This window comes from Papilio xuthus, unplaced genomic scaffold (genome assembly GCF_000836235.2).
Source record: "Papilio xuthus unplaced genomic scaffold, Pxut_1.1 DF827777.1, whole genome shotgun sequence".
NCBI classification, from domain to species: Eukaryota; Metazoa; Arthropoda; class Insecta; order Lepidoptera; family Papilionidae; genus Papilio; species Papilio xuthus.
Window position 1 is genome coordinate 2651604 of NW_013530872.1, and position 26715 is coordinate 2678318.

The 26715-nt window shown below is 33.7% G+C and overlaps 3 protein-coding genes across 4 annotated transcripts; 1 reads left to right on the top strand and 2 right to left on the bottom strand.

The window, feature by feature from the left end:
• Window positions 1-7432: 7432 nt before the first annotated feature.
• LOC106115964 (probable cytochrome P450 304a1) lies at window positions 7433-14093 on the bottom strand. Its single transcript, XM_013309630.1, has 9 exons — window positions 13878-14093; window positions 12147-12395; window positions 11690-11862; window positions 10724-10996; window positions 10526-10643; window positions 10037-10217; window positions 8988-9105; window positions 8315-8456; window positions 7433-8023 (listed from the first exon to the last, which is right to left on the bottom strand). Exons 1-9 carry the CDS (start codon window positions 13969-13971, stop codon window positions 7839-7841), a joined length of 1533 nt encoding a protein of 510 aa, XP_013165084.1. The 5' UTR covers window positions 13972-14093; the 3' UTR covers window positions 7433-7838.
• Window positions 14094-15701: 1608 nt separating this feature from the next.
• LOC106116014 (odorant receptor 13a-like) lies at window positions 15702-25665 on the top strand. Of its 2 annotated transcripts, XM_013309716.1 has the most exons (8): window positions 15702-15857; window positions 16103-16351; window positions 18295-18563; window positions 19125-19326; window positions 19645-19744; window positions 20029-20133; window positions 24982-25143; window positions 25383-25665. In XM_013309716.1, the coding sequence occupies exons 1-8, from the start codon at window positions 15706-15708 to the stop codon at window positions 25431-25433; spliced, it is 1290 nt and encodes a 429-aa protein (XP_013165170.1). In that variant the 5' UTR covers window positions 15702-15705; the 3' UTR covers window positions 25434-25665. The 2 variants fall into 2 exon arrangements, with proteins under 2 accessions (XP_013165170.1, XP_013165169.1); XM_013309715.1 differs by lacking the exon at window positions 25383-25665 and having other exon boundaries at window positions 24982-25224.
• A 96-nt stretch (window positions 25666-25761) lies between these two features.
• LOC106115559 (uncharacterized protein C15orf61 homolog) lies at window positions 25762-26298 on the bottom strand. The gene is made up of 2 exons (XM_013308989.1): window positions 26033-26298; window positions 25762-25925 (listed from the first exon to the last, which is right to left on the bottom strand). The coding sequence occupies exons 1-2, from the start codon at window positions 26128-26130 to the stop codon at window positions 25790-25792; spliced, it is 234 nt and encodes a 77-aa protein (XP_013164443.1). The 5' UTR covers window positions 26131-26298; the 3' UTR covers window positions 25762-25789.
• Between the last annotated feature and the right edge of the window lie 417 nt (window positions 26299-26715).

A 26715-nucleotide genomic window follows, 5' to 3' on the forward strand; every position in this document is an offset into this window, starting at 1 on the left:
TATACTTTAGTAACACCCCAAAATTAAATTGTGCTTTTTACATTTATTTTATTACTTATTGTCCGCGACTCCGTCCTCGCGGAATTAAAAAAAAATCTTAATAGTCTATGTGTTCCAGGTTATGTTCTTTATCTGTGTCAAATTTCATCAAGATCCGTTGAGCCGTTCCGGAGATAGATGACCTTGAAAATTGTCGCATTTACAATATTAGTAAGATTTAATAAGTAAGGTTCATATTTTATGTTTTGGTAAATCTCCACTAACAAAACACAGTTCTTTGAATAAAATTATCAGTCACGCAGCATGATTGGCTTTTGGACTTGTCCATGGTTTAATATGTTGTAATGTCTCGGCAGTAGATTTTTACAATAATACGTTTCAGTCTAGCTATATATTTCTATCTAATCTTTCGAATATAGTCTTAATAATAATCATAGACTTTATCTTACTATTATTTATTCATTATTCTAGAAAACATAGAGATAATTTATCGCCATCGGCGATCGTCTAATGCAGAACTTGATAAAATGTGATTCGCGTAATATGGAAGCTTGTTCCACGAAATGTTAAATTGACTTAGGGATTTATTTTCTAAACCTTTATAGAAAATAATGAAATTCAAAATGTTATCAAAATAATATCTGATTCACGATGCATTCCTATTTAAATGAAAACAAGCAAACTTACTATCTACAATGTCATTGTATTTTGTCGCAAGAGATTAGATTAACGATCGAATTCATTAGCCACACTGAGCTACATTGTTGTCGAATTAAAATTAAAATAATCAGTTCATAATTAAAATCATGGAAAATTCAAAACAGTCGACAAAGTTGCACTTCTTTGACCTTTAAAGATAATGCTTCACTAGATATGTAGGTCTTGCAGCAAAACACCCGATTGAAACAAGTGCAAACTAAATTTAGAAAAATCAACATGGCCGACTGACTTTATAACTATAATCTGGAGTATTATAAAAGACACGAAGCGAATGATACTTTACTCGTCAAAATTTGTCCAATTATTGGCATATCTTCGTTACAATAATAACATACAGTTTGTTAGACAACTTTTTAGCCATGTACACTCAAACACTTTACTTTAAGTTAATACATCAGTTATTACTATTAGTAGTAGTTAGTAAAATCGGTCCAGCAGTTCTGGTGATTATCCGGAAACAACGCAGGCCTTGCGGACAGTCATCAGCTCGCTATACGTCCCCACTGACGGACTCCGAGCCTACCCTTAGTGTAGTGTGGCTAGGCTATAATCACCCACGCTGGTCCAGTGCAGGTTAGTTGACTTCATACATATCTTTGAATCTCTTCTCAGATATATACAAGTTGCGTAATATTTTCCATCACCGGAAGAACGTCGGATACATATGCAAATCGAATAATAAAAAACACATTGGTACAAGGCGGGTTCCGACCCAGGACCTGAAGAATGCAAGTCAAGTGCTTAACACCTGAGCCATCGACGCTCATACAGACAGAAATACAATTTAAAAATTATTTTTTCGTTACAGGTAAAGCAAATACATCATGTGCAAGAAATATTAATATTTTTATTTCGATCCAATTTTTCATCTTATTTATTTAGTGCTATTTCGTATGACAAACAACTATAACATTTACATAATGCAGATATTTATAGAATTCTGTTTGTATTAATAATTCCTAAAAGGTGTCATTAATAATAAAAGGAAGTGCAATCTTTCTTGGATATTCGTAGAAATTGTTAGCAAAAACGTAAAGATATCAAATCTTTCCGTTTTTTTAGTTCAAGGCCATGCTCTCTAAAAACGAAAAGATAAAATTAAAATGTTACAGATACTTCTGCCAACTGCCGGATATTTTTACTATCAATATTAGTGAAAAAAAAACGTTATCAAATTTTGCTTTTTTGTGTTCTACTTTTTAAACAACTGATCATGACTTCTAGTTAGCACGATATAAGTTTAAAAGATTTACGTTGCCTTGTGTGTGTATAAAGGAGTTAAACTTTTCTCCTGTTAAAACATGTGAAACCACGGGCAGTAATTTGTGCATCAATTACGAATCAACCAAAGGAATCCACACACCAAATAACTATAATTTTATTAACTGCATAGATAGATCTTACTAATATTATAAATGCGAACGGTTAAACGGACGGATGGATGTTTGTTTGAAGGTATCTCCGGCACTGCTGATGATAAACTGGGATAACTGGGAGAACACATAGACTACTAATTAATTATTTTTTTTTATTTCCGCGCGAACGGAATCGCTGGCACCAACACATTCTCTATGACAAAATATGGATAACGATATGTGTTAATACGATTTTCATCGCAGTCTAAACCCATAGTAACATACTTTCAGAACAAATCTCTGAAAAAACTCGATAATATGTTGCATAACCTAACCCCCTAGACTTAGTTCTAGGGTTTGCTTTTATTACATCCCCCTTTCTCTATCTATAACAGATTTGCATAGTCTTAGCAATAAGCTTTACACGTATACATTATTGCTGTGATATTTTACAAGATATAAAATGTATTGGATGTAGTGATTGATAATTTGCAAATATGTTATCAAGAAATATAGCACGTGACTAAATAATTTACGCCGGTGCCGGAACCGTTATCAATTTGTAACATGTAACGATTTTGTTGCGTAATTTTTAGTGCAAAATATTTTCTCAATAAATAATTACATTGTCAACTTTTATTTTAGTATGCTTAATATCTACAGATCTGTTTAGTTTAGGTATTAAGCGTACTACCTTCGAATTGTAGACAAAATGTCGACAATTGTTCTTTTGATTAAATACTTAAATCCTACGTTATGATTAAACTCCATTCAGTCTGGATGATGGCAGAAATCTGCAAATTATTATTTATGATTGTTCTAACATTGTTTTTTTTATATCAAACGAGCGAGCGGTCACCTAAAATCACTGAAATAGCGAAGTGACCGTTGCCCATAGACATACGTAATTGCACATGCGTTGCCTACCTTTAATCGACGGAGGAGAGGATGCATAGAAAGAAAAAATATTTTCGCTTTCCATGCATCCTCTCATCCGGAAAGTCCACTTCCACTTCCCATCTTTTCCTAATAAGAAAAAGGGTGGCAAGGGAAATTAGGCCTCCGAGACACACGCTCATCAGACTAAACGAGGAATTGCTTCCACATCACGCCTGTCTTCTGTGTGGTCGTGGTATTACACCGGGCGAGCTGGGCCAATTCGTGCGAAGATGTTAAATGTGTAATACGTGATTGTATTTTACTGTCGTAATAACCAAAAATATATTGTTCCTATCATTCTAATTGAAAACAAATCACATAACGAAACGACTGCATACTCACGGTCAGTGATAACTCACACTAAATGGACTAGCTTCGGCTCAGCTGTAACAAAGGGATTTAATCATTTTAGTAGTCGATTATGACGTCTTACGTGTGTCACAATTGCCACCATTATTCTATTATTAGATACATGGGGACAGCTGTCGCCCCCTTCACAAATACAATGATATACGGAGCAACAACCTAATACAGTGACTTATAACCGATAAAATGTTTATTTTTATATAGATTTAAAAATGACGAACGCCATTTGTCAATCGTTTAACATATAAATTATGTTTATTATTACTCGTAATCTTGTTTTTCATAGAATAACAATTAATATTTAATTGCTAACTTACTAAGTTTCTTTATTTAACAAAATAACAAATATTTACATTCATATTTCCTCGATTGTCGATCAATGACAACTGCAAGGACTTTCAACCCATTTACGGTAAGTTTCCATTGTCTTAAAAAATATATTAGGTATTGTTGAAGAGGTTAGAAATATGTTTTCGTGGTGACGTTGGTGTGTAATGGTGAATAGAAATTTATAAGACACACATGTGTTTGTTGTAATCCAAAATGTTCAAAAGATATTGCAATTTATTTTGGCTCTGTGCCTACGGTTAGTTAAAATTAGTACAGTATTATATAATCTGTGTTTAAAACTTATCCTATATTCGTATTCGCGACACTCGTCAAACAAAGGTTTGCAACAAAGTTGTGACACGTGTGAGCAATGAATCATACTTATTTTATTTTATACTAGCTGTTTCCCGAGACTTTGTTTATGTACAGAGAAATTGTCGATCCCAATTTACAAATTTAATTTAAAAATTCATTCCAAATTTAAAATAATTTACAGCTACCTTGATACCTTTACGCGTTTTTGAAAAAAAGGGTCTTGACAGACATACGGACGGAAAACAAAGTGATCCTATAAGGGTTCCGTTTTTTTCCTATGAGGTACGGAACCCTAAAAAGGATGAAAGACATAGTCCAATATTTTTGCAGATAAACATTTATGTAAATATTCAAGCAACTTTGGATCAATATTACTTTAGACCTTTGGGGCGTGAATGTCGTAAAATCTTTTTTTAGTACTCGCCACTTTCAAGTCATGATTTCAAGTCTTTATGTCCAGTAGTTTCGGCTGTGTGTTGATAGTTGAGTCAGTCAGTTTACTCTTTTATACATATAGATAGATAAATATAATATTTACATAGACTAATTAACTAATGCGCTTGTTGTTTACATAATTATAAGGCGTGGAGACTAGTTATATTTTTAGTAAGACATAAAATCCTTAATGACAAAACAATGTTTGCATTCGATGTGATGGAACCGACTGTTTATATGACAGAATAAAAAATATAGTCTTAGTTTCTTTTATAAATTGCTTATTTTACTTCCTACTAATATTATAAATACGAATCTTTGGATGTACGTATGAATGTATGTGAGAAGGTATCTCCGGAACGGCTACATAGATCGCGTTAAAATTTGGCATAGATGTAGGAAATAGTCAGGAAGAACGCATGGGTTACTGAGTTTTATAAAATCCCACACGGACGGATTGATATTATTATATAACTATCTTACCAAATTGCAATAAAAACGGTCGCTAACGCATACGATCATGCGTCTCCCGTGGTTGACATTTTTCACTTTAATAATGTGTAGATTTCTTCAGGATTTTTTCTTTTGTCGTAAAAAAATCGGATGTTATAATATAACATTGAAATAACACACGACGAGGATCGAACCCACGACCTAAACAAATATCAGAAGCCCTAATTTGACATAATTTACAGAGTAAAAATTTTTAAGTAAACATTTTTTTTTGCTATGACCAATTCTTTCGTGCCTGCTATATTCCTTTTAAACGATTGACTACAAGGTATGATTTCTTTCATTCAGTATTACTTTGCATGCGTACATTTTTAGGACAATACTTTATGTTCTCTTATCCACTTAAAATATGTAAGCTATGTTTCTAATTTTTTTTTCAATTTGATTTTTTTTTATTTTTTGCGGATTTTGTAAAAGCAAGCATACAGTAACAATTTTGTCTTTGTTACATGAGGCGTGAATCCTTTTCTTAATCGCTTCATGTTATATCTTTTGTTACAGAGTTTCTATATTAATTACAGAACAATAATAATTAAACAAGAATTATGAACAAGATAAAGATTAAATCTCTTATTCTTAAGGCTGGTGTAAAACCCTCTTAATAATATCCGGCTTAATCCAATGTTGCCATGTTTAAGAGGATAATTGACTACATTAAACACGTTTAACTATCGTTCGAAATAGGCGGAAATAATGAAGAAGATTATCAAATGAAGTTTCGACGAATATACATCTACAGGGGGGCTTAAAAAAATGCATTCGCTCCTGTAGTGTATGGTGTATGCATAAATGTGTTGTTTGTCTCGAGCGTACACGTCATATTCCAGCTCCGAAGTGATTCCATAACGAATTTCAAAAATGTATGGAATGTCGCCTGTTGTAATGTGCAACTTGTCTACGCATTGTTCGATATTGTAGGACGTACGTTCGCTAAGCTTTTTTTGTATCATAAGGTGGCAGACGAGCGAGCGGCCACCTGAAATCGCTGAAATAGCGAAGTGACCGTTGCCCACAGACATGCGTAATTGCATATGCGTTGCCTACCTTTAATCGACGGAGGAGAGGATGCACAGAAAGAAAACCTTTTCCCTTTCCATGCATCCTCTCATCCGGAATGTCCACTTCCACTTCCCATCCTTTCCTTATTAGAGAAAAAGGGTAGGAATGGAAAGAGGACTAAATTAGGCCTCCGGGACGCTAGCTAGGACTTGCTGTCTTGCTACTTTCGATTGGCTAATTAAAGATCACGTGACTTATCGAAAGATTTTGTCAGTTCCATACATTTTTAAAGTGCGTCATTAAAACGCTTCGTAACGAATGCACTTTGTCTAACCTAGCAGTTCAGAAAATATAAAGGTCCTTTAAGAGTTCTTATATGGTGTTAATAAATTGGTACTCTGATGATAAATCGAATGGATTTCAAATCTACGATATTGTTGAGTTATGAAAATTAAATATCTTTATTTTTTATAGACTACTTTCTTCTTCTTCTCCTAGCTCTACCGCCGTTTGTGGGTCTTGGTTTGGTCCAGCAACTTTTTCCACCTCCGTCTATCTCTGACCACGGAATTCTAATTTGCTATGCTCACCTTTTTTGCGTCTCTATTTACGCCGTATATCCATCGGAACTTTGGTCGCCTTCGACTTCGACAATCTTCGGGATTACTCTAATACACTACTTTAATAGAAAATAAAATATGTCAATAATTTACCTACATATTTTTAAAATACAAAATAATAATTTCGACATTACTAAATAAAATAAATCTTTTATATCTTTACAATTTTAATGTAATAAAACTTACTTAATTACTTATTACTAAGTTCCAAATAATATTATGAAATAAAAACAAATTTTAATCATAATAAAATACACAGATTAATATAAATTAAGAATAATGTTATATTAATAATTTGGAAACCTTTTTAAAATGTCATTTTTTGTCTTTGTTTTAGGGACATGTTTATCTTTTTAAATCACAACATATCTATATGCCTAATTTAAAGCACAAAAGTAAAAAGAACCAAGTTTAAAGACCGTTTTAAGAGGCTGTTTTTGTAGTAAATTTCCTCAGTTTAAATTACGCAATTTATATAAAAAAAGTAAATCGAATACCACTTCTTTTCTTTTGTTTATTTTTATTTCTTACTTTTTAGTATAATTTAATTTATAATATATTTAGTAGTGATATTTTTAAAACATTAATTAACAATTTAACAACAATTAAACATAATATTGTGTTTATAAAAATGTTTTGGGTTTAAATTTGTTTTTCTTAAATAAAATTGTGATGTACATTTTAACAAATATTGCAGTATTTCACTTTTAATTTATCAATAAATTTGGGTAATTTTTTTCATTACTTTGTCATTCATTTGCGTCACGTACACTAGAAAAAAATAACATTTCGAACATGGTCTTACACGATTAAATTATAGGATTATAAGATTAAACTTCATATATGATAAAACGTTACACATATATAAACTCTACATCTATAGGTATACATATAATGAATCATAGTATTATTAATTACAATGCGGAAGATATAAAATAAAATTAGAATTTAACTCTTTAAAAACAGCTACAATACAACCTAAAATATACTTAGTAACTTACCTATTTCTAGTGAACAAATTAATCACCGTTTGAACGTTTTCGAAACCAAAATCTCTATATAAAACATTTCGTCATCCCTGTCATTATCTTTTGGAAAAATAGAGATAAAAATATCTCAGAAACTCACGATCATTCGTTTCAATATTCGGCTGTTTAAATACTATTTTATATAACCGTTTATAATATAATCTTTATAATATATTACTCAAATGAAGACTTCCACTTTGTATTATGAATATCCTTAATTATTTCCTGGGTGTTACGCGTACCCAATAATTAGGGATGGTTGTTATGATTCCTTGTATTCTTGGAGCCAACTGTTTATAAGGTTTGCCATCGGCCGTAGACACGTGGAAAGCCTGCATGAAAGCTGCGAACACCTGGAACAACGATTGCCGGGCGTACGTCTCACCTGCACAGAGTCGACGACCTGGAATCGAAAAAATATTTAAATAAACAATATATTGTACGATGTTTCCTAATATCAAATACTGTTGTTATCTATATAATCCTCCACCTTTACAAGTAAATCAAGCACGATCATCATCATAATCATAAATATAAAAATCAATTTATATTATATAACGCGGTATTTTTTATATTATATCATAGGATGGTAAACTAGAGAGCGGCCACCTGAATTCGCCGTAATATCGAAGCGACTGCTGCGTATAAACATCTGCAATCTGTCTGCAGTCTGCAGTCTGATTTATGGCCTTACCTGCACCGAAAGGCAATGACTTGTCCTGACTTAGCTGCAAGCGGCCGTTGACAATGAACCTCTCGGGCCGGAAGTTTTCAGGATCACCCCATATTTCCTTGTCCATGTGCAGTGTCACGAAGTTGAGACTGACCATTGCGCCCTGTGCAAACGAAATATTGCTTATTTCTTCATACTTAACCTTACCCAATAATTAGAGTCGCTCCAAATATTTGTATATAAATAATTCTACGTAGTCGTTTTTCGATTGCTTTTGCGAATACTCTCTTATAACGAATTCCCTCTATTATTTATGTTTATTAACGGTACCTACTTAATGAAATCAATAAGAACCCTGTGATATTTGGTAAAAAAAATAAGATTCGAACGGTTCAGTTATTTAGGCATGTCGAGATAGAATGGACTTGTATACGCAAAAAACATTACCAGCCCACCAGTAATGCAAAACGAATACTTATAAGAAAGTGAGAGAGTTTTCATAAAGTAATGGATGTCGGAAAAGTCCGCGCGGTATGTATTAGTAAGATTGTGCAGCGCCCTTACCGCGTTGTAAAGTACGCGTTAGCGTTGTTTTGTTAAAATCTCATATAAATTTTGACATTTTTCATCAATTACGTTACGAAGGTTCGTGTCACAAATATTCCTGCTAGGCTCCCTGTTAGTAACAAAATACCTCAGGCACGTCATATCCGTCCAGCTTGGTGTCGACCATGGCGCGGTGCGGTACGCCGAGAGGCACCAGCGTCTCGATTCTCATTATCTCTCTCAAACACGCCTCAGTGTACGGCATACTGGAAAGTAATTTAAATTTGGCTATTAAAATGTTATTTGTACTGTAATAACTGATAAGGTTACACTAACCTACATGTTATTAGTATGCGACGATCTCAAATATATTTAAAACTAGCTCTCACTCGCGACTCGGTCCGCACGGAAATAAAAAAAAAAACTTAATAAGTAGCCTATGTGTTCTTTCATACTATATTCTACATCTATGCCAAATTTCAGCGAGATCCATTGAGCTGTTCCAGAGATACCTTCAAACAAACATCTATCCATCTATGTAAACGTATTGCCGACAAAAATAAACAATTCATAAACAAATGATTGTTATTGTTACTAAAAATAACAAATATTTGCAAATATTTCGCCTATTACTAATTATGTATGCATTCGAAATGATAGTGTCTTGTCATTTTTAATACAAATGAGACAAAACTGATATATAAACACGGCTAAACACTCACGTATTTCGCGGACGCGGCCAGTCGCTCACTCCTGATGAAGGGCCTCCGATGGGCTCGAAACTAGTCGGTGCCGCCACCGGACGTATATACGTGAGTGTTTAGCCGTGTTTATATATCAGTTTAGTATAATGTCTCACGAAAGTTTTAATAATTTAATAACAAATGAGACACTTGATAATAATACAAAGTATAAGGAAGTCAAAGTCATAAAGAAGCATGATCTTTGTTATCAATTAAGATATCAATAAATGCGTAAATGATTGACGTAATAATGTATTTGTCTCGATAAGTAATTTATAAGAGAAATTAAATTAGAAATTAGCTTGAAATTACTATAAGTAATATTAGTTGTTTCTCTAGTAATATATAGTCAATATTTGATTGTATCCCAAACTTTAATCATTTGTTGGCTGATTTCTGTTTGAAGTGCCAGTAATAGCTACAAAGGCGTGTTATTATCACTGCAAAATCTTACTTGCTCCTGTCATCTATCGTAGGAAGCCTGTCACGGCCGACAACTCGATCTATCTCCTCGTGTATTTTGTCTTGTACTTCAGGCTGCAGTAGCAGACGTTCAACAAGTATAGTGAGGACTGATTGCAGAGCTGATGCCGTTGGAAACATGTAATCCGTGCATACCAACACTAGTTGATCAACTGAAATAACAAATAATTTATAAAATTTCGAACTTGAGTTCAGAAAGAGAAATTTTGCTCTTTCTAGAACTTATGCAGATAGTAGCTGACGTCCGCGACTTCATCTTCATCGAATTAACAATGCCTAATTAGTAGTCTATGTGTTCTTCCAGACTGTGTTCTATGTTTGTGTAAAATTTCAGCTGGATCCGTTCAGCCGTTCTGCAGATATCTTCAAACAAACATCCATCCATTCATCTAAACATTCGCATTTATAATATTAGTGAGAATTAAGATAATCTACGGACTATTCATAGAATCTTAGTTACCAGAGTATGTTGTTCTCTTCTTCTCTATCATTTCCTCCTTCATTTTGCTAATGTACACATCTAGAAAGTGACGGTTAAATGTACTGTCGTGAGTTTCTAAGGCCTCTTTTATTATTTTCTAAAAGATAAACAATCATTTTATTACACAAATTTATTGAAGATATTAAGGTCAATTTGATTAAAAAAATACTAAGGTACCGTAAATAAATCCAAAATGCACTGATTTCCCTCTTTAAGACCCTTGTAACCGCTGTATCCTGGTAAGAAATCCTTTAGCCATGGCGTAAAACTTAGGGCCGCGCCAAAGTCATTGGAACTCCTTTGGAATCTAAGTGCACCTCGGGCCGTCGTCCACAACATATGATAATCCTGCCTCGGCACACAAGCACGTGTGAACACGTGTATTAAACCATTCATGAACGGTACCGCGAAGAAATGAGGCAGATATATCTGGTCGCCTTTCACCAAGTCCTGACAAACAAAGAAATTATTTAGTAATAAGTAAATATAATATTATATCACCAAATAATTTTGGTCGTATTGCCACATAAACTCTTAATCATTCAGCCTGTAACTGAGGCGGGGCGATTTAAAGGGTTGATCATTAGAGTAAATAATCTTACTAATATAAATGCGAATGTGAAAGTCGATGGATAGATGGATGTAGAACATAGTCTGAAAGAACACATACTACTAATTAAGTTTTTTCTTTAATTCAACGCGGACGGGCGTAAGTGACATATTGTACTTGTTTATTCCTCAATAAAGAAACTTTGAATTTTATTTTATTTTTGGTCCCCCAAAAGGCTTGATTATAAGGAGGGAACCTTGTTCCAAGTACTTTTTCCGGAAATTATAGTTATTTTATTTGTGATTACGATGTTTTTTGAACTGCGTGCAATTTATGCACGCACATCATTATATCATCAGTTAATCAATTCATTTCACGTTTATCGTCAAATAGGGAAAATCCCGTTTTTATAAATCAACTCTGATATCGTACCCAGATATGTACAAAATTGTTACAATCACAAATCACTCATTATCAGTAGTAAATTAATTGTACGTTACATAAAATCCGAATCGCTTCGAGTTTTTTAGGACTTACGCTAACCAATCTCCGAGTTCGATTATTCTTAAAGATATTTTAGTATTGTTTCTTACATGTTCAGCTGGATACTTTGGTCCGTTGGTAGCCATATCAATCATTTCCTTGACCTCATGCGCGACAGTTGATTCCAAGGATTCGTCACGTCTGCCAAAACCATAGTCCCTCATATAACGGAGCGTAAACCTTCTCTGTACGTGCCAGAAGTAGCCATCCGTGAAGAATATGCCTACAATATACAAATATAATTGCATAAAAACAATCGTTTAATCCAACCGAGGTTCACCTTGTTCATCAATGTACTCTAGCTAAGACAAGACAGGGAAAAGACAATATAAAGCCAAATCATCATGATCAATGCTAACCTATAATATAAAAAAGCAAACGTAAGAAATCAATGACAAGATACGTATAAGACGTTTCGCTCTAGACAAACTTTTTCTCATTAAGATGTGTCCGTTTGGAGTGACTTTTTGTTACAATTAGTGTACAAACCAGAATTAAAACGCTTACCAAGCTTTTTCCAATAAGATCTCAGTCTGCCAAGTATGATGTCAGTTCGTCCATCGAATTCCTCGCGATTAAGTACTTCTTTGAGTAAATAAGGATCGTTGACGACAACCACCGGGAACGCTCCAAGCAACATTCCGATCACCTTAGACTTGTACTCATTGGAATATTTAATGCACGCGGCGGCCAAATTGTTGTATGCCTTTGCTAAAACCAACCAGTACGCGCCGTATACCGGCAGGCTGGGCGGCCCTAAAAAAGTTAAAGTACACATATAGTTAAAAATTCTAGTAATAAGTTGTAAAATAAAATTATTTTCAACATCTACTACCTAAACCTTGACTTTATTTCCTTAACGTTGGAAATTCGACCGTAAAAGAAAAATTAGACCGTAACACATTTCGACTCATATGACGGCTGATAGAGATGTAGGAAGGAGTAGTACATCCTGTACCGACCTAGGGATAAGGGCATGTTAATGATGATGATACGGGACAGCCTATGACCAGCTGTGGATTGACGCAGGCCACGTGATGATGATACTGGTCGTATCATGTCGCGTTACATGCTATCGTTTGCAGAGCAAGTCTCGTTTGAAGTCACGTGTCGGTACAATAACATCACAAATCTTATTCGACCTACGACATAGATAACTGATAATAAAAAAAGAATTCTTATTGTATTTTGCCAGCGTATATTTATATAAGAAATGCCGTTTGACCTTAAGTTATCGATAAAATATTTGGGAACGATAAAGTTTTAAATCTATTTTTAATTAGGTAAACACCAACAATTTTTTTTATCTTTTTTTTGTCTGTATACTTTTCATTTTATAATAACCAAGGTATTCTACTAGTCAAGAATTTTCATTTAAAACCCACGGCCATAGACATTATGTAATATTTGTGATTTTAATAAAATCATTAGTAATTTTGCCTTTTATTCATTTTTATTCAATTTTCATATATTTTGTTTGAAAATCACAAGAAATTCTTGCTGATATTTTTCAAATTAGCTGTCGCCCGCGACTCCGTCCGCGTGGATATATAAAAAAACTTAATTAGTGAAGCCTATGTGTTCTTTCAGACTATGTTCTATACGTATGCCTAATTTAATCGAGACCCGTTCAGCCGTTCTAGAGATATCTTCAAACACCTATCTATCCATCTAAATATTCGCATTTATAATATTAGTAAGTTAAATAAAAAGCAGCTCTTCAAGGCAAAAATTCGAAAAAAAACGAATAAATAGTATTCTATGTCTGTCTCCGGGCTCTAAGCTACCTCCTCACCAATTTTCAGCCATATCGGTAAAGCCGTTCTTGAGTTATAAATAGTGTAACTAACATAACTTTCTTTTATATATATAGATTAAGTAAGGCGAATGTCATTTTAGGTTTAAATCTGAAGATTCTCTCATCTTCATCTCTGAAGAGATGGCCAAAATCTTCACAATAATTTGTAGAACTTCATTGAGGTAAAAAAATTTGAAGTTGGAAAATTTTAAACTTGGAAAAAGATATTATATTGTGGCATAGAGCAAGCGATATTTCAGTTTTATAGAGTATAAAGGCTTCTCTGACATCTTCAAAGCAAGGTATCAAAGTTTCATCAAAATCTATCCAATGATTTAGAAAGGTATTTGGGATAAACATAATAAAAATATTCTTCGTTCTTATTACAAATTTTTAAGATTTTTAGAAGATCTAAAGTATTATATTATAAAAATTCTTACCTGGCGGGAAATTAGTTGGTTTTTTATAAGCATTTTTGTAGAGATTCACAGCTGCGACACCTAATAATATAATAAGAACAATTACTCCGATCATCTTGACCGAAGTGCTGCACAGCGAAGTGCTTACAACAAACTAGTAGCAAATAATTACGTCGTCAGATTCATTTTATTGTAACTGAGATATATTTCTGTAGGTCTGTCGTAGCGTTATCAATAGTTTTGTTATAATGAGAATAATATTATGTTGACCAGTTTACATTGGACTTATCTTTGTAAAACATTATAATTAAACTTTTTGTTTGTAATAGATTTGGTAACGTTAATTAATAAAAAGTAATGATTAGTAATTAACGTTACCAAATCTATTTCTATTAAATTCGACACTTTAAAACTTTTTCTCCTCTATATTATTAAAAGACTGTGTGAGATGACAATATTATGTTTTATCTGTGGGACGATAGTAAAAATCCAACTTTACACGACATAATTTACTAATTAATTTAATTACACGAATCTGAGCGCTTTTTTTTCAATTTTTTATTAATATTTTTAAGATATCGGTTTATGATTCAAACCTAAATATTATTTTTAAGTATTGATAAATATTATGAAGGATTATTTGACTAACAAGTTTGATAATAACTATAAATATGAGGTTTTATTGCATATATTTCCATCCTATTTAACCTTTAAAAAACAGAGATGAATTATATTTTTTTGTACAGATATTTTGACAATGTAAACCCAGCGTAAGAACACGGTCTCTATTGCGGTTATTGGCCTGTATTATATTCTACTCTTATAAAGTAGTATATTCTGTTAATTGAACGTTCTTGGAGTTATGTAATGTTTCTAAATATAAAAAAACGCGATAATTATTGGTGTCTAATCTTGGGTTCGCACTGTTGAAACATTCTCTTATTACATTTTAAACTGAATTTATACATAAGTTTTAAATCTAGGATATTAAATAAAATATTATAAACGAATAATTAACTAAAATATATTATTAAAAGGAGTCCCTTTAGGTAAGGTTCCGAAGATACTGGCAGCGTACCCTCTTTGAATTCTCTTATTTATAATGAGCTTATTTCTTGTACTGTCACCTCCATGAAAAAAAAAGTTTTTTTTTTTTTTAATTTCTAATTTTTACAAAGGGATTTATCGTGGGTTTATGAAATGAAAGTTCCAGTTTAAAACATATTGTTATCTGTATTGTCAAAGATGACAAGGATGAAGATATGTTTTATAAAGAGATTATGGTCTCAAAAACCAATGATTAGTTGAATTTTAATTTGAATTATAAATGATGTTCTTTTTTTATATAATTCATGCAAAAACCAGTGGAATTAGATAATTAAGTTCATTAATAATCCTACAACTGCATATTAGGTACACTAATTATCATAAGAACTATATTTTAAGTGATTGGTAGTCAATTACTGTTCGTAATTACTTAATGAATGATATTTTTTCTTTAACTAGGTTTTTTCGCCAGACCTACTTGATAAAAACTACAAAAAAAAATCAAAGACGTTCCTATTTTCTTTAGAATAATAAAGACATGTAGCTATAAAATAAAATTATAAGTAAAAGAGATATTTAATGGTTTTTGTACTAATTATTATATTTTCAAAATACACAGTACAAACATATTTTTAGGGTTCCGTATCTTATAGGCAAAAACGGAACCCTTATAGGAACACTTTGTTGTCCGTCCGTCTGTCTGTCAAGACCCTTTTTTATAGTTAAAAAAGTTCATACTTATTGTCGATCGAATTATCAATTGTTTTTCTTATATTTGTCCTGGGGCTACGACGTGTTTAAAATGTGGTCTTTACAATCTTTAAATAATTTTTTTACTCGTCGTAATTTTGATTTTGATGATCCATCTATAGACCTATATAAATTTCATCCGCAACTTAAATTTTTTCTCGCTATTAATGGTATTTTCTTTAACAACACAGATTCCAAACTAAGGTAACTATGACAAATTCAATAAAAAAAAATAATGCAGATTTAGTATCACAAACATATCTCTTTTTTCATTTGAGTAAAATTATTACTAGAATGTGTAAATTAATTTCACAAAATTGCGATACGTCCAAAATCACCAAATATTGACATATATTTAAATATAATTAACATGTTTTTTTTTATAATATATCTGTTTTGATTATCGAAATAAAAACTTTCTAATAAGTTTCGGTTGTTTTTTTTTTCAGATTTATCTGGCCTTTCATTTATAATTCTCTCACAATAATGGCTTTGACATTTGAAATTATTTTTATGAAGCATGGCATAGCAATAAAGGACTACGCGTTCGCTACTGAATCCCTTTGTTATTTCATCATCATCAGTTCAATACCTATCGTAAATATTAGCGTATTACTTAACAAATCAAAAGTAATGAAGCTTTTGGAATGTTTGGACAGAGATTTTATATACGTACGGACTATGGAACCCAGATATAAGTAAGTTTGCTAAAAAATCTTACTAATATTATAAATGCGAATGTTTAGGTGGATGGATGTTTGTTTGAAGGTACCTATCCCCAAAACGACTGAACGGATCTCGCTGAAACTTGGCATAGATGTAAGACATAGTATGAAAAACCACATTGGCTACTTATTAAGATTTTTTTTTTGATTCGGTGTGGACGGATTCGCGGCCGGTTATATAACTTTAAACTTTCATGGTTTTTACTATTGAGTTGTGTGTGTGATCTGATGTGTCAACCTGTAATCATGGCCGCATGCAAGTATGCCAAAATATCGTGAGTTCAAAGAGCTCAGTCGTAAAAATCCCGTTTCTTATGAATATTATTAAAAAGTTATGTTATTGCAATATTATCAAAATAAAACTTGATGCAATTAGGTCGCGTAAATGTGAAATATTGTCGGTGATATTATATAACAGTAATTGTTTTCATAACAATAATTTAATCAGAATTTAACGAGATAGTTGAACTAAAATGACGGCATTATTATAAGTTTATCAATATTATTTTAATGCAAATAGCTGTGTATTTCGCCAGTATCAAATTAACTCACATTGTCGTTATTTTTTCGTCAAAGAGATAAAAGTTTAAAAATATGTATTAATCTTACTATGCGTTTTACCTACTCGTGACTATGTTCTATATGAGTTCTTGTCAAAGTTGCGTATATATCGAGTAAATATATAAATCAAACGTATCCCAAGGTAACCGTTTACATTTACATACCGATTTTTCTGGGATCATACGCATGTGTTCTTCCAGACTCTATGTCTATAACAAATTTCGCCGAGATTCTCGAGATCGTTAGAACCTCCTGAACGGTTGAGTTCATCCATCAATCCTAAATATTAGAGTATGCGTACTCTCGTAATACAAACATCCCTCCATCTATACATTCGCATTTATATTAGTAAGATAAGATATAGTGTTTTTTCTTATTAATTGTTATGTTATTATGTCTTTATAATTATTTTTGTTAATTATATTGTAAAAGTGAAAGGATCAAATGTTATTTTATTTATTTTTATTTTATAATAAGGCTTGTTTATCATTTTGTGCCTTTATTTCAATGAGGACAACGTCTTTAAGTAAACATAAAACAAGTCAAAGTGTATTTTTATTAAGAAACTGCAGAATACACTTAACATGGCGTAGTCAATTAACATTTAGCGCCTTTATCATTTAAGTATATCTCAATCATTACAAGAGTAAAAAAAATATTTAGTCCGTCTACACCTTCCTCTGTCTCTGGAAACTGAGCCTTCTTATTAACAAGTACGCCCGCGACTTCGTTCGCGTGAAATACTGTCTTTGTTTATCTTATTTTTATAAAATAAAAATATTTTTTCTAAAATACACGTAGCCTAAATTACTCCTAATTACATCAGCTATCTGCCAATAAAAGTCCCGTCAAAAACGGTCCATCCATTTCAGAGATTAGTCAGTACGAACAGACAGACAGACAAAAATGATAAAAAAAAAATATTATGGTGTATGTACCGTTTATTCATATATATTTAGCAAAAAACAGTTCTTTCAATATTACAAACATACACTCCAATTTTATTTATATAAACAGATGTATAGATAATGCGAACCTTCCGTGTATTCATGTAAATAAAGGAAAAGAAATATAATTATTCGCACAAGATTCAATATCCGAGACAAAGGATAAAATGTCTTTTAATTAACAGTACACAAACCTGTATTTACGGTAACATATCGTTGTCTGGAAAGGTCATTAAGCAGTTTACATTACCTTACTAATGTTATATGTATTTCAAAAACTTTTTTATTAGCAAAGTACACATACTTATGTCGAAATTATTAGCTTTTCAGTCCACTAATTAAAAATAGTAATGCGGAAATTATTAAGTTGTCAGTCACCTACGTTGGATATTAAAAGTTTTTTTTCAGATCTCTCTTCCTCCAAGGTCAGCTATTGATTTGGCAACTATGTTACGCGTGGTTCATATTCACGACCTCGGTGGCGAGCTTGTTCGTGGTGACGTGCTTGCTCGCGCTCATGTATCAGAGCTTGTTCGTGACACAAGACGAGCACACAGTACGCCCACTTCCTTTCCCAATGTGGCTACCCAACGATGATCCCTACAGGACACCGAATTACGAAATATTCTTGATACTAGAAATTATCGTTTGTTTTAATTTCATACAAACTTTTTGCGGTAAGTAGTTAAAAAATTGATGAGATGATTTTAAAAACTAAATTAGCAATTTTGGTGTAAATCTGATGGCCCATGGTTTCGCGGCAATCGTATGTCTTCTTTCCTAAGTAAAATTTTATTGTAAGTAATAGGCCAAGAAAGGAAAATTTTGTTAATAAAAACTCATCACAACTTTGACGATAACCTTTAAGTAAACATGTGCGATATTCAGAATGCCGTTTAAATGTCGCCAAAAAGGAAAAAAACGGCACTTACGAGTATGTAGCGGGAAACAACCGTAAAGAAACAAAGAAATGCAAAAATCCCTTTTGTATCGGTCAATGCCTTTATATGTTTATCTCTTTTATTTGATGCCAATGCCTTTTCAAATTCTAAGTTTGAGATCATTGACACCATAACACAACACAACTTTATTCGCTTTTATAAATTGTTTTTGAAGTTATACTGTTTTTGGACGAGAATAACGCAACGAAAAACGCGCGAACTGAGACTCCTCTTTTGTTAACCGACTTCAAAAAGGAGGAAGTTCTCAATTCGTCTGTATGTTTTTTTTTATTTCAGTGTACGTTTATATAATGTTCCATACACTTCTACATTACTATTACGTGATGGATATGATTTTTTTGGACTTTGAGGTTATATTTAATGATCTGGACGAGACAGTAGTAAAGCTGTCGCGTTATCATCCGCGCCGAGTCGCAGTGCAAATGGAGCTTAATCGTCGTATGAAGAGAATCGTCAATTGGCATTTATCTGTTTTTAGGTAGACAAGCTACTAGCTTTTGCTCTTTCATCAAAACATGCACATCCAGAATACATTTAGTTTATCTTTAAATATAATTTTTAAACCTGCACACTTCTAAAAAGACAAGCAATATTTGATTGAACGCAAAGTTCAAGAGTTTGCGGACATTGTTTATAATCAAAATGGAATTTCGTATTTTAAGGTAATTTTGACGCCTTATAATGAGTGAATTTGAAAGAAAAGCAAGGAGCTGTAGCATTTTAAGACATTAATATATATTTGAATCTATTCTAAAGTATTTAAAAGGAATAAAAATATTTAAAATATGATTTGCAGATCTGTGGAGTTAATTTCATCAGTATATGGACCGCCGTTAGTATTTCAAGTATCGGTTAGCTCTATCGCCATTTGTTTAATGGCATACCAAATCGCAGATGTAAGTTAAAAAGCTAAAATATATGCAACTACTAACTGTCGCCCGCGTCTACGTCCGGGCGGAATAACAACTTAGTAACCTATATGTTCTTCCAGGCTATGTTCTAAATAATATATACCAAATTTTAGCGAGATCTATGCAGCAGTTCTGGAGATCCCTAATATACATCCAAAGATTAGTATTTATAATATTAAGTAAGATACCTAAAACTACTTTGGAGCCCTTGGTACGTTTAAATATTTAGAAATAGAAGTATTTTAGTTGGTCTTTAATTTTTATTACAGTATTTGGAGCAGGGCAAAATTCATTTTTTATTTATATTACTGTGCCTCGCCGCCAGTATTCAGCTTTGGATACCTTGCTTTTTGGGGACATTAATAAGGAATCAGGTAAGTATAGATAATTTCTAATATATCGTATGAACTTTACAATAATGTTTATTTATAGTCGCCCACTGTCCAAACACTTTTTTTAATACATTTCATCCGTTTCATTAAAAGAATACGCAATAAAAGGCTTTTTTGAAATCACTAAGCTTGTTATTTTTATACCTCTATACATATATATGTACCGCGCGCGCGCAAACACGAGTCACTTGTGTCCGTTTATTTTATTCGGTTTTTCAGGAAAAATGTCTCCTTCTGACTTGCAAACTACTTTACGTGATTTATCGAAGACTGTGGCAATGTTGGTAACAAAAATCAACGAGCAAGCAGTCGCGATTAAAGCGCAAACTAAGAAAATAGACGATCAAAAACAGCTGATTGAAAAAAATTTTGTAATAATTAGTGAACAGAAGAGGGTAATCGCGAATTTATTAATTAAAGTGGACAAGCTTGCTGCGGTCGCGGACGGCACGAAGAAGGGGACAGCAGCGCCGTCTAGTGCAACTACGTCGCCGAGCGCAACAGAGACAGCTGCAGGCTCGGGGGAAGCGGGGCCGGTTACCCGCGCTCGCCGCGCCGCGCAGCGCATTGAATCTAAGGGCTTGATCACATCGTGCGTGCAGGAGCCGAAGCGATTAAATACTGCGGATGCTCCCAAGGATAAATCTACGGATGACTTAAATAATAATCAATCCCCAATAGTTTCGGAATGGCAGACAGTTTCTAAGAAGACATCATCAAATAATTTGCAAACCAAAATTGTTCAACGGGGTGGTAATAGCGTGATGTCTTCTATTCTGGCGGTCGAAAAAAAGAAATTTTTACATATCTGGTCTCTTCATCCAGACACAACGAGTGAGGCCATAACCGAACATGTTGAAACTGTATGTGGCTCCAAAGATATTAAAGTTGAGAAGATAATACCAAGAACTAAAAGAGATTATGCGTCTTTCAAGGTTGGAGTTCCGGAATCATTGTACGGAAAAATCAATTGTTGTGATTGCTGGCCAGTTAATGCCAAGTTCAATGAATGGGTGTGGTTTCGAAACCAACAAAGATCTACGGGAAAGGAGAGTAACCAAAAATAATTCGATATTAATATACTATCAAAACGTGAGAGGACTCCGAACGAAGACGTCAGCATTTTACACGAATATTTTGAACAATTCGTGCGACTTGTTTACTATAACAGAGACGGGTCTAAATAACTCCATAGCGGATGGAGAAATTTTTCCCGCAGGTTACACAGTGTTAAGATGTGATCGAGCCGATGGACGGAAACAAGGCGGAACACTGATTGCTGCATCGTCGCGGTTGGAACTAAAACGTGTTCAAGTCGATAGTGTGGATACGGCCTTATTTGAAATAGTTTGTGCTACCGTATCACTTCGTCAAAAATTTTTGTTTTTGTGTTGTGTTGTGTATATTCCCCCCAAATCGAGTGTGCAAGAATATAGTCATTTGTTTCATATACTTGAATCTAAATGTTCGGAATACGATAAAGTGTTAGTGATTGGAGATTTTAACATGCCGTCTTCCACACAAGAGATACAGCATCATTGTGAGTATGTTGCAGCCTATTGTGGATTCCGGCAGGTAAATAATTTCATTAACATTAACGATAGAACTTTGGATTTGGTATTGACGACCCTTGCCGAATGTGATTTGAGAGTATTTTTGTGTGACGACCCCGTGGTGGACGTTGACGTGCAGCACCCCCCTCTGCTGCTGGAATTGCGGCAGAGGGGGGAGCGCACCCACCGCTCTAACTCTGGGCTTGGAGACGCCGAATGCAATTCGAATGATAACGGTTCAGTTGGAAATATTAGATGGAATTTTAAAAGATGTAATTTTTTTTCAATTATATAGTCTATTTGAAAAGTATGATTGGAGTCCGTTATATGAAATAAACGATGCCGACGCCGCGTTGACATATTTCTATAATGTGGTAAACCAAATGATTGACTCGTCTACACCGAGAAAACTTTGTAATCGGGGTAAAACAAATTCAAAATGTAATTATCCGACATGGTACACGGCCGAATTAATTAAACATATTGAAAAAAAGTGGAGGTTACATAAAATATACAAAAGAACTAAATCGCAAGCGGACTATCGAGTATTTTCTCACTATCGGGCTTTAGTAAAAAATATGATCGAAGGCGCGTATAAATTATATCTGCAAAATCTGCAACTAAATTTAAAAAATGATCCAAAATCGTTTTGGAACTTCGTTAAAAATAAACGGATTAATTCTAACAACAGTCGAGTTACTAAAGGGGGGGTGGAAGTGAAAAAAGAAGATAGTGCGAAATATTTTGCGGAGTACTTTCATTCGGTATATAGCTCCAAGCCGCCGAACTTAGACCCACGGTCGGCTGAGCGGACGGCGGCGCTGGCGCCGTCCGGCGCGGACTCGGCGCGCGTTCATATAGGCCAGGTGAGCGAGCGCGATGTGCGCGCAGCGCTCGTCCGCCTCAAGCCCAAACAATCGGTAGGCCCGGACGGCGTACCGCCTTTCATAATTAAAGATTGTCGCCTATCATTTGAGATGCCCCTTTGGCATATTTTTAATTTATACTTAAAAGAAGAACGCTATCCGGATAGATGGAAAATTACCCGCGTAATTCCGGTTCCAAAAAAAGAATCAGGAACGGAACTATGCGATCATAGACCTGTAGCGATACTATCGGCGGTTGCTAAAGTATTCGAGACGGTAATACACAGCAGCATTTGTTCGCAGGTGAATTCCCGGCTATCGGACGCGCAGCACGGCTTCCGTAAGGGTCGAAACACGGAGAGTAACTTGTTGTCCTTCGTATCGGAACTAGCGCCTGCCGTGGACGCCGGAAGACAGGTCGACACTGCGTATTTTGACTTTCGCCGCGCATTTGATACCGTAGACAACGATATATTATTAATTAAATTTGCTGCGTTTGGGTTCACTCCCAGTTTACTAAACTTTTTTGCTAATTACCTAAAAGAGCGCAGACAGTACGTCGAGTACGAGGGTTACTTTTCTGCGCCATATTATACTTATTCCGGAATAAGTCAAGGCAGTAATCTCGGTCCGTTAGAGTTTATTTTAATGATTAATGACCTTCCGTCAATAGTAAATCACGCACAGTGTTTATTGTATGCGGACGATTTAAAACTTTTTTTAGTTATAAAAAATGGTGACGACTGCTTGCGATTGCAGCGGGACATTAACAGCGTGTTGCAGTGGAGTAAGGACAACAAGTTGTTCTTCAACGCGAACAAATGCTGTGTGATATCGTATAGTCGAGCGCGCGCGCCACTGCACCATCCCTACGTGCTGGATACGACCCTCGTCCCGCGCGTATCTCACGTCCGTGATTTGGGAGTCGAGATGGTCGAGGAATTGAACTTCCGAAACCACATTGCGAATATCTGTAGGAAATCGTTTAGAAATCTCGGTTTTATTATTAGGCAATGTAAGAATTTTGAAAATGCGCTGGTAATAAAAGTTTTATATAACGCATTAGTTAGGAGTCATCTAGAAACGAGTAGTTCCATATGGAGTCCCCATGAAAAAAAATATAGTCTGATGGTAGAAAGAATTCAAAATAAGTTTACGCGGTTCCTGTATTACAAACAGTACGGAGTTTATCCTTGCTTCCCGTTAATGTACCCGAGTTTATTTGTGAATGGCATGGTCGGATACAGCACGTTGCGAGTGCGTAGGGAAGTGGCCCTCGTGCGCGGCGTATGGCGCGTCCTGCGCGGCGCGGTGTGCCAGCCAGCCGTGCTTGCAGCGCTGCGGCTGCGTGTCCCTGACTGCGTGGTTCAGGTGCGCCGCCGCCCGCCATTGTTTCTCGAGCCCACCGCTAGGACGAAGTTATTGGAAAATGCTTCTATAGTGCGGGCTATACGGCTTCTCAATATCATATCTAGAGATATAGATTTATTTAGTTGCAGCGAGTCGAAATTCACAGAGGCTGCGTACAGATGTGTGGAAGACGTTTGAATATTGATGTTTAGTTACTTGTTTATATATTCTTGCACTGTTTATCTATGTATTTTTCTTTTTATTTATCATTGTTATGTGTTATTTACTGTTATTATAAAATATGTTATCGTGGAAACTGTTATGTAAAGTGTGTATAGTGTCAAATTGGTTGTATACTGTAATGATGCTATGCAGTTTTTAAATAAATAAATAAATAAAATAAAATATATATATATATATTTATCTCGTCAATACTAATCTTATTGAAATCTGTCGTAAAGGAAATACGGATTATTAGCCGATTGCTTATTGTTCCTTTTTCGTATTATATTTCAAATAGATATCTGTTCTGTGTGAACATTATTTGACCTTTGTAAAAATTTACATAAATTATTCAAACTATAAGTTATGTATTTTGAAATTTTTCCATTTTTTTTTCGTGCTCATTCAAAAATTCTTATTAAATTCCGAAAATATTGGGTATTACCATAAAATTTCGATTGGGACAGTTATACGATTAAATTTACATACACAACTTTGACGCTTCCTGTTTCGTGTGTTTCGTCTACAAGACCAAGAACTAGTTTTATATTTTAGGTTAAATTTATAGAATTACAGCCAACAATAGGTCTACAGGAATAATAAAAATTTTACAAATATATTAATGTACGAGCAATAATAAAATCGAACAAGCATAATAAAAAAAAACAAGTTAAATTAGAACTTACTTTTAATTAAAAAAAATAGGACAAAAAGTCTATCTTACAGACTTACCGTGAGTTTCTGAGAAAACAAATCTGTATAAAACATATCGTCATCCTTGTCATAATCTTTGACAAAAAAGAGTATTAATATAAATATTGTCATCACATAAATTCTAGGCTTTTGCGGTCGGAGAAGCTTGCTGGCGCTGCGGTTGGCAGGAAACCCCGTTGGGACAGTTGTTACGTTCCGATTTCATTATATTAATCGTGAGAGCACAACAGCCTGTTACTATAAAATTCACGGGTCTACCTAAATTAGAGCTGGAAACATTTTCATCGGTAAGTCATTACAATGTGATTCACAGGTTACGACGGCGAAATACGATAATATGGAAAGAAACGCTGTCCAAAACATAATTTGAATACCTGCGCGACATTGTAAGGCCATACCTCTAAGCCCGTTCCTCCGGTCGTTGAAAGCCCCCATGTGAAGAAACGCAGCTAATTACAAACGTAAATGTTTGTTTTATAATTGTAATTTAAGTCTCTCATTAAAAATTAAATCTTTTTAATTTCAGATAATGAGCTCGTCATATTCTTATTACAATTTGTTGAGACAGTATGACTAAGAAAAACTTCGATTAGCAGTAAACATGAACTTTGAACTAACTGCATTCAATAGCAAAACAATTTTTGATGACACTCTTTATCACTGCTTTAATGTTTTATGTCAACTTACATAATACCAAGATATTCATGATGACAGATATTTTTAGTACTCTGTACAAGTAAAGTGATAAATTAAAAACTCTCAATTTGATTTTTTTAAAACAAATTTATTTGTGCTTTTTGTATAAAATATTGAAGCATGGTTAAAAAAAACAACTTAATTTTTAATATGTATTACTTACAAATCTATTATAATTATTGCACATAAATAAATTAACCTAAACTAAGAATTGTATTATTTCCACACACACATACATTAGTGTAATGATCCTTTGTGTTCTTCCAACAAAAAATATATTGTAACCTGGCCCTTACTAGTGTAGACAATCTCGGAGTGATGAATTAAAATTATAGCTGCCAAGCCATACAACAGACATGGTATACCTAAAAAAGTAATTTAATAACTCAATTTGATACAAAAAACATCCTGATTGTAAAGTTGACACTCCAGAGAAGAAGACATATCAAATTACTTATAAAAATCAGTCAAAAAAGGCACTAGGCCATCACAAAAAACTCACATAGACACAAACTCACAGACTTATGAATACATAAAAACATTAACCCTCTTGAATTGGAGTTGAAAAGATTTAACATTTATATATTTTTAACAACATTGATCCGCTGCCACAGAGTAACTAATCTTTTTATAATTTAGCAGTTAGGGAAGATATATCATGCTAAATCTACACTAAGAAATCTTAAATCCACTTGAATACTACTAAATAAGGCAGATATAGCAATTAAATTATTCAATAAAATTAAATTAAGTATTTACCTAGATTAACAACTTTAATAATCCTCATAAATTTGTCAGATGCCTCTAAATCTTCTGCTTCTTTTCTTGAACAATGATACTTTATGAATGGATAACATCCTGTTCTTAATATTTGATAGTTGGATCTATCAACTTGCCAATTAAAGTTTGACTTGCCAAATTGATCATCTTTTACACTACTGTACTAAAAAAATGTTTAAATTATTTAGTCAGACTTATATTCATTTTAATAATGTATAAAAACTATATTTCCATGAGTTTCAACTTCCACATTTGGACTGTCTTACTATCCCGTCATTGCTGCTTAGAGAAACAGAGATTACTGCGTATTACAGATGCCAGAGCACTGGAAACTTAAAATATTACCTTCACGAAGTAGGAAGTCCATGGAGGTTCTTTACACT

Coding starts and splice junctions, on each gene's coding strand:
- LOC106115964 (XM_013309630.1), bottom strand. CDS start 13,971: ATGATCGGAGTAATTGTTCTTATTATATTATTAGGTGTCGCAGCTGTG. Junction 12,396..13,877: donor ACCAACTAATTTCCCGCCAG/GTAAGAATTTTT, acceptor TAACTTTTTTAG/GGCCGCCCAGCCTGCCGGTA. Junction 9,106..10,036: donor ACGATAGATGACAGGAGCAA/GTAAGATTTTGC, acceptor ATTACTTTCCAG/TATGCCGTACACTGAGGCGT.
- LOC106116014 (XM_013309715.1), top strand. CDS start 15,706: ATGTGGTCTTTACAATCTTTAAATAATTTTTTTACTCGTCGTAATTTT. Junction 18,564..19,124: donor TTTCATACAAACTTTTTGCG/GTAAGTAGTTAA, acceptor TTTTTATTTCAG/TGTACGTTTATATAATGTTC. Junction 19,327..19,644: donor TGGCATTTATCTGTTTTTAG/GTAGACAAGCTA, acceptor TATGATTTGCAG/ATCTGTGGAGTTAATTTCAT.
- LOC106115559 (XM_013308989.1), bottom strand. CDS start 26,130: ATGTTAAATCTTTTCAACTCCAATTCAAGAGGGTTAATGTTTTTATGT. Junction 25,926..26,032: donor GAGTTTTTTGTGATGGCCTA/GTGCCTTTTTTG, acceptor TTATTAAATTAC/TTTTTTAGGTATACCATGTC.